Below are 14,496 nucleotides of genomic sequence, written 5' to 3'. Positions count from 1 at the left end.
TGACATTATCATCATCAAGATTTTCCAAAGAGCCATAGCGGTAGCATGATCTTAACCCACGAAGCTGATATTACAGTATATCATATCATATCATATCATATCATGAGTTTACATTTATTTGGCACAAGCGGTTGATGTACGCTTTAGTTTACATTTATTTGGCACAACTGCTGATGTACCCTTTTGGATAGAATCTTCTTCTAAAGAGGAACATCAGAAGGGTAATCTTGAGGATACCTCTTCATTGTTTGCCTCAGTACCTGTTCTTGCTCATGAAGGTTTGAGGGTATGTGATCATAGACATCACTGAACAATGCTGAAACTGGAGCTTTCTCTGCCTTCTCTGCTTTCTGGATTGCTTGCAACAACTAAAAAACCAACAATTTGATTATGTTTACCAGTTATGTCCTGATCCTAGTTTCAACCGGATCTTGTTTGATAACGATTTTGTTTCGGAAACGAGCTTGAAACAGTGGTATAAGAGGTGAAAGTGTATTTAAAAACAAAGGATCTGACCTGTTTTTTTACAGTGGATCGATGCATGGACTCATCTTCTTCACTCAACCATCCATTATTTCTTAACCATCTTGCAAACCGATCCATAGGGCTCCTCTTTGTTTTCCAGTACTCAATCTCATCCACACCCCGATACTTGGTGGAATCATCGGAGGTGGAATGGTGGCCAACTCTGTAAGTTAGAGCCTCGATCAGAACCGGCATCTGCTCGGCAACCGCCATCTCTCTCGCTCTGCGAGTGGCGGTATAAACAGCCAGAGCATCATTGCCATCAATCCTAATGCTTCGGACTCCATAGGCCTGACCTTTAACCACCACCCCGTCGCCTGAAAATGGAAACGAAAAAGGGAATCAGAGGTTGGGATTGAGATGTGTGAGATTTTAGAATGGATTTGGTACTTCGGAATTGTTCTTGGATTGCAGTACTGATAGCCCAGCCGTTGTTCCGGCAGATGAAAACCACCGGCGCTCCTAACACTGCTGCAAAGTTCAATGCCGCGTGGAAATCTCCCTGTAAGTAACAAAATTCAATGAGGGAATGATCATGGGTTTATAATCAAAGAATACAAAGGCCTTCTTTTTGGAGAAGTCCAAAGCAAAGCCAGGAGAACTTATGCTCAAAGTAAGTGGATAATATGATACGAATGTGCACCACCAAGTGTTCAATATTCAATATTGGAGCAAAGAAAAGAGGGTATTTAAGGTATGTACCTCGCTGGTGCTGCCATCTCCAAAATAAGTCACAGCGCAGGCGTCTTTTCTGTCGATTTTAAGAGAATAAGCAACGCCAACAGCATGTGGAAGCTGCGTTCTGCAACAGACAGTAAATAAAGGACACACATGGTTTCAATTTGATAGCCACAAAGTTAAGTATGAAGTATTGAGGGATGAAGGCATGTTACCCAATTGGCGATGAAATGGTGAAGTAATTGAGCAGATTGGAGCCATAGTGAATGGGCATCTGCCTACCTTTTCCATAATCACTTCTGTTTCCAAACACCTGATCTGCAAATTCTTGCAATCCAAATCCACGCCATAACAACACTCCCGGCTCCCTGTACTGTAATAAATCGACCTGACTCTCTTAAACCAAAACGAGATTACATTATAAGCTAAATTGATGTACATACGTACATACGTACCTGAGCCAAAACCACGTCGTCGGAGTGAAGCGCAGCTGCTGAAGCAATGGTCACTGCTTCTTCTCCAGCTGAAGTTAAGTAAAATGAGATTCTTCCTTGCCTTTGTGCTTCGAAGAATATGGTGTCCATTGTTTCAAGGGTAATCATGTCTTTGTACATCTTCATCATTACATCCTTGCTCAACTATATTATAAAAAAAAAAAAAAAAAAAAAAATTTATTTTTTTTACAGAAAAAAAAAAAAAAAAAAAAAAAAATAGAACCTGCTTGAAATTCGTGGGCGTAATCGTCTCCCCATTTTCGTGGAGAATTCGATAACACGAGACCCGCTTCTCAGTCGACTCAGTAATGAATTTCATTTCACTCGTAAATGGAACTCTTCCTCCCGGAAAATCCAACTCCTACCACGGTAAATAAATCATTCGTCATATATATATATATATATATATATATACATATTTTTTAATTAAAAGTTTAAAAAGTTAATAATCAAATGTTTTAATTGAAATAGTTAACATAAATTATGTTATATTATTTGATAAATTTTTAATATTAAATACTAAAAGTAATCTCATTATTGTATTATATTATATTATATAATATACACAAAGATAGTAAGTAAATTTGAAGATCTATGTTGAACAATCATTACAAATGGTAAAGAAATTTCAGATTTGACTTTTCTTTCCAAATTAAAAAAACATTAAACTATTTTCCTTTGATAATTATGAAAAGAAAAAAAAAAGCATTTAATTTTAGAAAATAATTTTTATATAAATTTGGAAATCTAAAATGATTTGATAGAGTGAGAATTGTTGGCAGCTACCTTAATCTCGTAATGTTGTAATCATAAGTATTAAATTAAAACAAATATAGATTATTATTAATATTTAAATAACCTGATCATCGTTTTCGTCTTCATGGAGTCGCGCGGCTTCGGTGGATTCAAAACGACGTGTCGGCGAGAGCAAAGCGGAGCGGTTAGAAGAGGAAAGCAACACGAAGGCATTCTGACGGCGGGCGCCGCCAAGAACAGGCGGCGGAGAAGGAAAATTCGGAGTGAGAAGGCGGAGGGAAGTCCGAATCATAGTGAGGGAATGGGAAGAGAGAGAAGAGGAAGAGAGAGAAGAGGAAGAGTTGAGAAATGATGTGAGAGTGGATGTGTGCATATATAGAGGTGTCAGTTTGTGGGTTTGTTTGGAAGGTGGTGGCGTGGTGGGGACTGCCTCTTCCACCCCCCAATCTCTTCCCATTGCTACCCATGGTGTGCCAACTTCTGGAACTCTAGACATGTGCTTTCGGAGAAATTAGAAGCAAGGACTTTTTTGTCATTTTCAATTTTACTCTCTCTCTCTCTCTCTCTCTCTCTCTCTCTCTTTTTACCTTTTTACCTTTTTTACTGTGCTTAGTTTGTCCGGTCCGCTACTTTTACTTTCACGATTCTATTGGTATGACTAAGTTTAGAGCTTAAGGCATGACTCTAATACATGTTACATAAACACGACTCTCCAACATGGTATGATATTGTCCACTTTGAACATAACCTCTCACGGCTTTGTTTTGGGCTTCTCCCAGAGGTCTTCTACGAATGGAGATAGTATTATTTGATTATAAACACATGATCATTCTCTAAATTAGCAGACCTTAGGACTTTCATCCAACATTTATGATAATTTTAAAATTTGGGTTGAGTTTAGTTGAGTTATAACCTTATTTTTCAAATAGGTTAGGGTTAGGACTTAGGATTTTCCAAAAATTCAACAAACTCGAACTAATTTTATGGTTTGGGTTGGCTTAGTTTGAGTTAGTGGAGTTATTTGAGCCATATAAACACTCGTTTTTCTTTTTTATGAAAAAAAAGAAAAAGATACCTTAAAATTTACGTGTTGGAATTTGCAGATAACACAAATGAAATAGCCCATTCCTTGGAAACAAGAAGGATAAGGGACTTGGTCGCCAATCTAAAACTTTGACGAAGATGAACGGGGCTAAGCGGTGGGATGTAAAAATGCATCGGTAGGGGTTTAGGGTTTAGGATTTAGGGGGGAAGTATCCGAGTTGCTGACCCTCTTAGTTCGTTCTTGGAAGAATAAGGCTATAATCCTTCTGTTAAATAGGATTTCCTCTGCTTAATGGATAAGCAGCTAGCAAGGATTGAAAAGAAAGGAACTACTACTACACTGGCAACTGCATTTGGAGTGCGTTAAGGTAGAACGGGCTGGCCGAGCACTTGTATGGTCTGGAGAAGCTTACTTGTCTTATAGTTTAGGTGCCTTTTCATTTCTTTGACCCTTATATTGGTCTTTTTTTATCCGACAAATACTGTAATGAAAGGAATATAGGAGTTTGTCGCTAGGTATTTGACCAAATATCTCTCTCGAAATGTTCCTCAAAAAATCCGATTCGTGCAGATTTTTCTCCCAAACCCCTTTTTTTGTAATTCGTATGATGCAATGGGAGCTTATAACCAGAAAAGAATCAATTTCCTAGTCTTTTGTGGCTCTGCTAGCGACTAGATCCATGAGTTATTTCCTGTTTTGACCCATTAAATATCTTCTCCTAATTTAATAAACATTTAAACTACTTAATTTTTTCTTAATTGTCTATTTTAATTTATTCTATTATTTCTGGACAATAATATTGTAACTTTCTTTATTTTTTTAAGTTTAATTATGAACTTTGTTTTAAATTTTAAAATTTCATTCCAATAATATTCTTAAACTTTCCCAACCTTTACTATGTTTTAAAAATATTTTAAAATTTTTTTTTTTTAATTCTTCTCATTTTAAAAAATTAAAAAAAAGTTTCCTCCATACAAAATATGAGTGAATGAAAATGAACAAATTATTAATATTTTTTTTAGCCTAACTTATGTGGGACAAAAATGCATTAATAAGTTGGGTAGAATTGATAGTTTTGTCCTAATGGTAGTAAGTGGGATAAATAAAAATTAATAAACCAATTTATTACAACTTTTAAATACGATTAAATTTAGGTAATTATGCAATTAAAATTACAAATTAACCCATGAAATTAACTTATTATTATATCAATTAAATTAAAATTTTAAATTAAATAGCCCGTAAGAAAAGACGGTTAGAGAAGATTTGACTAGAGTCTCAAAATTCATATATCAATCTTGTATGCAAGTTGGCACAACGCTTTCTTTCGCTTTAAATCAATCTCGTTCATCTAGTCTGCCCGGTCAAATCAGCTCTGGTGCCTGTGTATCCCATGTCCAGTGTCCTTGATCTGGCCAATGGAAATTCTCTCTCTTCAATGGACCATTTCCTTATCAGGGTGTTTATAATTTAAAAAATTGTTTACACGTGTCAAAATGAAATAAAAGGTAAATAATGATAGAAAACTTCCAAAGAATTAGGTGTCCCACTTGGTTGTAGTTCCCAAGTTTGGGACCGTTCATATGCTTTTTCATTCGAACGGACAAAAGCTTTTAATGGGTAAGTTATGAATTTTGATGACGGAGTTTCGACATGGTGTGTTGTATTCCTCTCAATGTATGTTGAAAGTTTTGGAGATCAAGTTTTGGTATGGTGTTCTGTATTCCTCTCGATTTACGTTGATTAGGGTTCATAGGTTCTTTTGAGAATAACTTATTTGTTATATTGTTATGATTATGTTTATGCCGTGTGAGATACTATGACTTACCATGTATAATGGTCACGTATGACTTACCATGAATATGTAAATAATTATTGAAAACTTCCAAATATTAATATTTATTAGTCACATATCACCAAATACAAGCTTTATTTTTCTTATTATCTTTCTATTATTTCACATCATTTCACATCAGATTGCTTTTTTACATTCACCGGTTGACAAACATGTAGATGTCTCAATGTCGATATTGATGTTATAAAATTTATTAATCCCTAATTAGCTCTGATTAACTGTAATCATAATTGTTAGTGAGCGTGGAAGTCCCACGTCAACTAATTTATGGAATGATAATGAGTTTATAACCAAAGAATACTATCTCTATTGCACTGGGGCCTTCCAGAGCATAGCCACGAGAGCTTATGTTCAAAGTGGACAATATCATACCATTGTGAAGAGTCGTGTTCGTCTAACAATAATATCTATATTTCATGTGATTGCCTATAATTAACACAAATAGTGATTGCCTATAATCACACTCATTCAAATTCCAATAATGATAATTATGGATGAATGACAAATGGAAGGAAACAATGTATTACAAAGAGAGACGAATTAGAGTAAAGATGAATGCTTTATAGAAGCAAAACACAGAGCTACTTCAGCTTGGGCATGGAGCTCTTCCAACATTTTGACAATCTTCTCACGGCATATCATTGTTTCACTTTGCTCCTTTAGCATTTTCCTCAATCTGTCTCCATACACAAATGTCAAAACATTTAACATTGTTCCCAGAAAAATAAAAGTCATTACGATTTGAAATGAAAGCTATAAAGTACGTCGGGAGGATAGATTCAAACTTTATGGTATTGATATTCACCTACACGAGATATCGTAGCTGATTGTACCAAACCACACATGCTTTGGGCATAGTATTGGACTCCCAACCATCGCATTAATCTATTTGGAATGGCTTTTCAAGTGCTTGAAAACACTTTTTTAAATACTTAAAAGGTCGTTTCAAACAGACCCGAAATGACTCCACCTTAGTGACTTTCCATAAAAACTGCGGGACTATATTACGGGAAAGGGTGGAGGAGAGATAGATGGGGCAACGCCCCAACCTATCTCGACCAACACCTCATAACAGTGAATTTGGAATAGTCAAAGCTCTCCTAGGTTCCACTAAAATATGAATTCCGTCTAGGGAAGGCTTGCATCAGGCTCCGCAGCAAACCATCTCGATTCCATCTTCCACTCCAATATATGACAAATATACGCAGGGGGCAAACTCTCGGTGTGGTTCTCATATGCTACTACTAAATCCTCCGGTTGTGGCACTCTAAATTTGATGACTGTGTAAAAGAATGCTACTTTTCTTATTATATGGAGAGTTATAACCAACTGAAGGTTACTACTAATGTTCCTTCAACAACCCAATCTTTTGCTCATCATTTCTGCGATCAAATCCCAAAAGATTTGGATTTGGGGTTATGGTGAAAATGAAAGACAAGAGGGAAGGTCATAACAGAACAGCCAATCACGTTAGCCAACTTAAGGAGTTCAGCACAATTAATTGCTATCATCCATGTTCAAATAATTGCTAGATTCTTTGCTATCACTTGTCATTCTATCAACCAGAAACTCTGATATTTGGAAGCAGTAAGAATTTACCATGATAAATGGAAAGGAAAGCACATACCTCTGTACAAGTGCTATGTCACCGTGACCAGTGCAAACAATAAGCATAGCATTAGTAGGTAACGAGGTATAAAGGTCCTTGATTCTGGAATCCATGCGGCTCAAAATTTCCCGTAGTTCAACAGAGATTTTGCGGCTGTTCCTTTTCTTGTTTGCAGATTTTGAATCACATGTAAGTAATGACAATAACTCTGCAAGCTTGACATTCAATCTTTCTTCATCATCTACTTGCTTCTTATGGTAAGAATTTAATTCCGAAAATTGTGTCCATATGAAGTGTACTCTTTCATTCATTACCTAATAGCCACAAACAAACTAGTTAGATATCAGTTATAAAAGAAATTTCAGTCAAATACAATCAGCGCCATGCCAACCTCCTTTTTCGCCCTTGAAAGAGCTTCATCATCAGAAGTTACAGGAAATGCATGCGATGATTCCGAGGAATATCGCTTCACTGTTGAAACGTCATCGATGAAAGAAGACGTCTTTCCATTCTCACCAAGTATAGTAAGTAGTTTTTTCCTGATTAATGATGGAGGTGAACCGAACTCGGGTCCTGATAGAAAACAAGAGAGAAGGCATTCAATAAGAACTCGGCAGAATTTGGCGATTTATATACAACACAACGTAAGATGATTTTTAAGGACCAAACTCTATAGTTAGAGGCCTCAGTAGCACTAGCCTTTATAGAATAGCTAAGAGGATCTCATTTACATTAGACTACAATTCCAATATGAAAGAAATCCTAGAAGAATTAAACAAGATCCTCCTTGAGTGTATCCTACCCCTTTTTGAAGAGTGCTCAAACAATAAGTTGGCCCCTTCAAAAATATGCTTAGGCACAATTTTTGGATTTCACTCTATATTTTATGAGGAAAAAACTCAGTATTTTACGTACGAATAGGCCGATTTTTATCCTCACAGCAATACCATGGCACTTACATGCAGGACTACTAATGAGTACATCAAACATGAAACTCAATTTGGCTTTTTCCAGCAATACATGAAGTTGCAAGATTTCATATTAAATTAAACACTAAATTACTTGAAACAAATGCTACTTTCACATTAAGTTATTCTGAAGACCTGTCATGAACTGTAACCACAAATATTCCTGAGGAACTTCAGAGAGAACAATCAAACTGTGTTCTCCATAAATATATTGCCAGTAGAATGTCACTTACCATGTTTAATTTTAAGAAGTGCAAGTTCCATAGTAGCTCTTGCATCTTCAATACTATCATGGCCATTGCCAGATTGTTGTATCTCCCTGGAAAGAAATTTTTTGGTAAGGATTCGAAGGGCAGATTTATGAGAGCCGCCACGGGGATGCTTATACAGTACTGCAGTATCAATCACCAGATCATGAGAGATCTTTAATGCCATCAGGTCATTCTCCAGTGAATGACCAATTAGAACGGTCTCCTTGTGAACTAGATTCAAAAAAACTTTCTGCAGTGTACATTTACCACAGTGCATTAGAAAGTTCCATCAGAAACTGATTACTGCAAGTAGATAACATCAGTGAGTGCAGTGTCAAAGAGAGAACCTGAACATCTTCCAGACTAGTGGTCACCTGACTTAACAACTCAAATGTAATTCCACTAAACCTGTTAAGCCACAAAAGACAAACATTTAGACTATATTTATAACTAGTCTCCATAACGACTTTCCAATCTAATTACTAATATACCCTTCATATGCTAATACTATGAGTAAACTTCGGCCAAAGCCAACGAGGTAAGTGACTTTACTGTTAGAGTTAACCTAATATATGTTGTATGTTGGTGCATGCCCTATGACTTTTGCATGCACCATATTTTATGAGAAATGTCCCTGTTATGCATCGATTATGTTTTCTGGTAATGTTATGAAATGAACTGAAATGTAATGGATGTTATGTTAGTATTACATGCTATGAATATGATGAACGTAGTCATGCATATACTTAGCGTTGTTGAGCTATGTTAAGAAATGCATGAAGGAAATTAAACGTATTTTGTATTACATATTATGTTATGAAATGTAAAGTCATGAGACCTCATGCATATCTATATGTCATTTGCATTGGGATACTTCCCTTTTATGTCATGAAAGTAAGAATTCGATATCTATGTTTCGCCACGATATCATGTGGGCTTTTTCTGTTCTGTGGCATCCAGTGACGTGTAATACGTTGTGCCCGACCAAGCCAGACCCAGGGAGCATGTATACGAGCCCGCCTAGTGGGCCCATGTGCGCATACAGGGGCCGTGTATGGATAAGTATCATACATCCAATCCTACCCAAAAAAGAAAATAGCCCAAGGCCATGATTGATGAAAGATAGGTCCCACTCATATGTGGCATGTGTTTGCATATCTAACCCCAATAGTGTGAGTTACTAAGTATTTCATAAAATACTTAAGGTACGTGCTACCTAAATTTTTCAGGTAAAGGCAAGGCACCTATGCACAGGTGACGGAGGAGGCTGAGGATACCATGGAAGTTGATGAGAGGGCATTCTTGGGCCGCTTATGTTTTAATTGGGTTTTTAAGTCAAATCGATGAATGTTTGTTTTATTTAAATTTTCTGTTTTTAGTTGACGAATGTTTTCTTATTTTGAGATACGTTCATTTCGGGTTTTTGAACTTTTATGTAAGACCTTGGTGTTGTTTCCAAAACTATTTATTATGAATTCCCGCTTTATGATTTATGCATGCATGGGTGACATCACTGTTTAGGTTAAAAAAAATTAGGGGCATTACAAATGATATTAGAGCCAGACACTAGACGATGTACCAGCGAAGAAGCTGTTTCTTAAACACGAGACCGTGTGCCAAGAACGTTGGGCCCGAAGGGGGGTGGATTTGGTGGGGTCCAACATCAATTGGAGAAATGAACGAGTGCCAGCGAGGATACTGGGCCCCGAAGGGGGGTGAATTGTGAGAATCCCACATTGGTTGGGGAGGAGAACGAAATACTCTTTATAAGGGTGTGGAAACCTTTCCCTAGCATACGCGTTTTAAAGCCTTGAGGGGAAGCCTGAAAGGGAAAGCCCAAAGAGGACAATATCTACTAGCATTGGTTGGAGGTGGATTTGGTAGGGGTCCCACATCGATTGGAGAAATGAACGAGTGCCAGCAAGGACGCTGGGCCCCGAAGGGGGGTGAATTGTGAGAATCCCACATTGGTTGGGGAGGAGAACGAAATACTCTTTATAAGGGTGTGGAAACCTTTCCCTAGCAGACGCGTTTTAAAGCCTTAAGGGGAAGCTCGAAAGGGAAAACCCAAAGAGGACAATATCTGCTAGCGGTGGCCTTGGGCCGTTACAGATGCCTTGGTAAATATCACTCTGGGTCAATGCCGTGATGACCAACCATGGGAAAATTTAGATGGGAAGACAAGATCCTTAGACGGAACATTGCCACAAAAGGGTACGAGCTTTGGGAGTTCGCTAAACTCAGCAGCATCTCAATGGTGTACCATAAAGCTTTTATTAGTGATTTTCTCAATGATGTACTCTTTAGCCTTTACCTAACTCTTTCCGATTATTTTCCAACTGAGGGCAGTACTTTCTAATCTCCTTCAGCCAGTGGTGTTCTTTTCACTATGAATAACAAGTCTGTTTCCTATCGGAGGAAAAATAATTATAAAAAGGAAAAAAACGAGGGAGAAAAAAGAATAGAGAAATCGCCAGATTGAAAAGTATAGCCACTTGCCCACTAATAAGAAAAACAAGCATAATTACCAAATGCAAGCAATTTAAAGAAGAGTAAACCGTGCAATATAACTAAAATGGCTTCATAAATCATCACTATCGATCAAATACAGGAAACTAAGATTTTCACATCAACTTTTCTTGGTGACATATTCTTTTTATGAGAATTGATATTAAAAACCTTTTGTGAATTGATACTAAAAGCTCGACTATCTTACCTCGTATTGTAGTCAACAATTGCATTTGATGGTTTTACCAATTTGTCAAGGACAACCTGAGATAAAAAGGTAATAAATCAAAAAGAATGGGACATGTAGAAGTAAAACACAGTGGTCTAAAAACAAAATCAAATACAGAAATCACAAAAATAAAAGTTGATAATACTTTGTTAACCCAAAACTGAAAATAGCTGGTCTAAAACTTCAGTTAAACAAACAGGACCTGTATGCCTCTGAGGTAAAATCCAGTGACTTTAGTTTATTAAATACACATTTTAACATTAAAAAGAAGCATAACCTGAGAAAGGATAAAGATATAGATAACTAAATTAACTTAGCAAGATGGTCGCCATATTAACTATACGGTTCTTGATTATTTGTTCAGATAAGAATTACTTGATTTAAAGTCTTCAAAGCACCAGTTAAGTTTCCTCATACAAAAATTCAATGCTTTCATTAAGGCAATTAACTGAAGCAGAGATAAAGTGCATACCTGTCCTTCCATATCCACCAGGGTTATTCGTGTGAGCTCAAACCCTTCACAGGTCACACACTAATAAAAGTCAAAAAAATTAAATGATTAACTCAATCAAAGATGAGGCAGGTCGTCAGATAAAATTCTACAAAGAAACTATTGGCAATGCATTGTATCAAATAATTAAGAGAATTATTGAGCCTTTACAGACTAAGTAGCCGATAAAGCACATGAATTGAATAGATGCAACATAAGCATTCCACACACACACACACACACACACACACACACACACACCATGGCTAGCTATCCTTCCAAAAAGTTAAAGGAGTTTCCGTGGCTTGAGAGGAAGAATAGGACATTTAACAATATAGAAAAGACTATTGATAGTTTTTTTGATACCATTTATTTTGCGGCTCTATTTTGATGTAAAATTTATGTTGCTTTCTAACAACAATAGTTTAAAAATGGCCCTTAAGCCTGGAAGAAACTTCTCTAATCTTTCTTAGTTTGAGGTTTTGCTTTCTTTCCTTTTTAATATTCAATGTTTCCTACAAAAAAAAGTTGTTAATTACGTCTATTATTTCTCTTGGGCTCCAAGTGCCACAAAAAAGAAAAGAAGAAAAAATTAGATATATGAAATTTTAAAGAACCTTTTCATTAATACAAATATGAGCAGTAAGATATGAAAAATAAATGAAATAAAAGGCAATCGAAGATATTTATAAGCAGGATGATTGTCAAATATATTTGGGGGGGGGGGGGGGGGGGGGGGGTTGTAATATGCTTGTTTCCTCAAGAATTAACATCATTTCCTTCAATATATTACTGTCTCAAATTTTTTAAAGAAAAATGTATTTACCATTTCACAGTCAAGCGCCAACATTTCATAAGGTGAAGATCCAATAGGAGCAGGAAGTGTATGTATAAAACCTGAATCAAATGAACTATTAACTTAAGAAATTTTCTCACTTCGGAAAAAAAGTGAAAAAGGGCCAAAGACAAGTCACCTGGTTGATTGAAAGGATAGCCATTGTCTTCCAGTTCTTTTGCAGTTAGCGTATAATATGTAACAGGGAAAGGCAACTCCTTCGGGAGTTTGATAGATATCGGTGTTTCTTTTTCAGGGTCAAGTCTTTCTGTACACATTCCAGAGAACATATCGAGAGAGAAGGAGAATGCAAACAAGTCAGAACGTCAGTTCACCATAAATCAAGGGTAGATAAAAAGGCATCAACCAAAACCACTTTCAGCAAGTTCATTGCCACTAAAATGCCCTATTCTCAGGAGAGTATATGTTTGATGCCCACATAATTATGTAGACTCGCCTTTAAACTCCTTGTAGCACAGTTATAATGAAGTACATTAATTCCCTACTCCTACAAGGAAGTAAAAAGAATTCTAAAACAGCACAACAAGAAAATTAATTAACTGGAGAACTAGACCAAAACTAAAGTTTGCCAAATGGTTTACAAACCTTGTTCAGACGTCAAATTATTCTTTAAGTCTACACTATTTGCATCCCTCTTTCTCTTTACCTTACATGTCAAAAGTGCATCAATTGTTTGCATTCTATCTGATATACAGCTAGCAAAAAAATAAAAAATAACAACATGAGAACTGTAGCATTAAGAAAATCCCAGAAACATTCTAAAAGGTAAATAGAATAAAAACTTCCAAACTTCAATGAAAGAATGAGCACCTAAGAGCTAAAACTGCCCTCGGATTGCCGCATAATTTTTTAAACGTAGAAAGTATCTTGGTCTGTGACATGTACAGAGCAGCATCCAGGCCAGGGAGGTAAACCATAACCACTTTGGGGATCAGGGGTTTATTCTGCATATATTTAACTCTGTAAGTACTTCCAGGAAATCTTAAACATTTGGAGCAAAAGTAAGCCATCAAATTAATTAGAATAACTAACAATCGAAGTTTAAAAAACATAAGAATGTGCGTAAATTTTCGAGAAAAATAATAGAACACCAAGATCCCAGTAAGGTTTACCTCCTGGTCACATTCCTATGGAGATATAGCTCAAAAATTGAATTGGTAAGGAGGAAACAAATGATGAATATAGCTCAAAAATATTTAGGTCATAGACCTTTAAACTGACAAATATCACCAAAATTTGATTTCTATTGAATAACAATCCGTTCATGATCAGATTTTTATTGCTCACACAAAATTCAAGTAAGACATATCAATAACCTAAAGTTAGGAAAAGTATCGACCTTAATGAAAACCCATGATGGCATGAAACCTTCAGCAAGCACCCAAGTTACAAGCCCTTGAACATCCTGCAGAAAAACATAAGTGATACTCAAAAAAAAAAAAAATCTCATAACCAATTCTTTCTATAAATCAGAAGAAACTTAGCAACCAGGTAAACTCACTTGCAGACTTAAAGTTGAATTAGACTCGGGAGTTTTGAAAAGAATCTCAGCTTTGGCCTACAAGAGGAATCAAAGTAGCAGAATGCACCATGTCATCCGTTTCTATATTGTTTCAGAACATAAAATTCAAGCAAAATAACAACAACAGTAATCGATGAATAAAAAGAAGATGCAACGGCTTGAAGAATTTGAAAAAAGTAAATGGGATAGCTGAATGATGAACTAAAAATACATACATCGGTTCCATATATATCGAAGAAGCTGGGGTTCTCCTTTGTTTTACCCACATTCGACCTGCCTTCTTCTTCTGAATCCAAGGCTGAAACACCGGAAGACGGCATGGTATTATTTTCTCGGCGGAGACTGAAAACAAGACTGTACTGGTCTCCTAAACTCCAAAGCCCTCAGAACGCGGAATCAAAAACCCATTTATTGCCTTCCCGAATAAACAAAGGGTTGCTAATTTCTTAGTAGAACGTCCTATAATCATCGAGTACTTAGAACAATTGTAATGGTGTGCTGTTTGCGTATGTGTAATTTTAGGGTTTTCAAAAAATTGATGTAATCATTTGCTTGTACTTATGTAAAATGATATCTTTAACCAAAAAATTTCAAATTTTGAATCATAAGGCTAGAATAAAATTTTTAGATTTAGGTGTATAGTATAAATTAAATATATAGTATATATATTATGGTTTGATAAGGTATTTTCTAAGTGTTTTTAAGGTTAT

At 36.1% G+C, this 14,496-nt stretch overlaps 2 protein-coding genes across 2 annotated transcripts; both read right to left on the bottom strand.

Moving 5' to 3' along the window:
* Positions 1 to 46: 46 nt before the first annotated feature.
* Positions 47 to 2,777, bottom strand: LOC111789152 (2-oxoisovalerate dehydrogenase subunit alpha 1, mitochondrial). Its single transcript, XM_023669812.2, has 8 exons — positions 2,557 to 2,777; positions 1,921 to 2,058; positions 1,659 to 1,841; positions 1,419 to 1,576; positions 1,228 to 1,327; positions 916 to 1,027; positions 517 to 842; positions 47 to 368 (listed from the first exon to the last, which is right to left on the bottom strand). Exons 1-8 carry the CDS (start codon positions 2,743 to 2,745, stop codon positions 201 to 203), a joined length of 1,374 nt encoding a protein of 457 aa, XP_023525580.2. The 5' UTR covers positions 2,746 to 2,777; the 3' UTR covers positions 47 to 200.
* Positions 2,778 to 5,746: 2,969 nt separating this feature from the next.
* Positions 5,747 to 14,285, bottom strand: LOC111789151 (small RNA degrading nuclease 5). The gene is made up of 14 exons (XM_023669811.2): positions 14,002 to 14,285; positions 13,766 to 13,822; positions 13,604 to 13,669; positions 13,075 to 13,208; positions 12,850 to 12,959; positions 12,383 to 12,511; positions 12,235 to 12,305; positions 11,391 to 11,450; positions 10,898 to 10,953; positions 8,529 to 8,589; positions 8,164 to 8,431; positions 7,354 to 7,535; positions 6,981 to 7,276; positions 5,747 to 6,029 (listed from the first exon to the last, which is right to left on the bottom strand). Exons 1-14 carry the CDS (start codon positions 14,104 to 14,106, stop codon positions 5,894 to 5,896), a joined length of 1,731 nt encoding a protein of 576 aa, XP_023525579.1. The 5' UTR covers positions 14,107 to 14,285; the 3' UTR covers positions 5,747 to 5,893.
* Positions 14,286 to 14,496: the final 211 nt, after the last annotated feature.

Source organism: Cucurbita pepo, chromosome 2 (assembly GCF_057944985.1).
Source record: "Cucurbita pepo subsp. pepo isolate OVF chromosome 2, ASM5794498v1, whole genome shotgun sequence".
Taxonomy (NCBI): domain Eukaryota; kingdom Viridiplantae; phylum Streptophyta; class Magnoliopsida; order Cucurbitales; family Cucurbitaceae; genus Cucurbita; species Cucurbita pepo.
The sequence above is the reverse complement of the archived record's forward strand: the minus strand, read 5'-3'. Positions and strand labels throughout refer to the sequence as shown.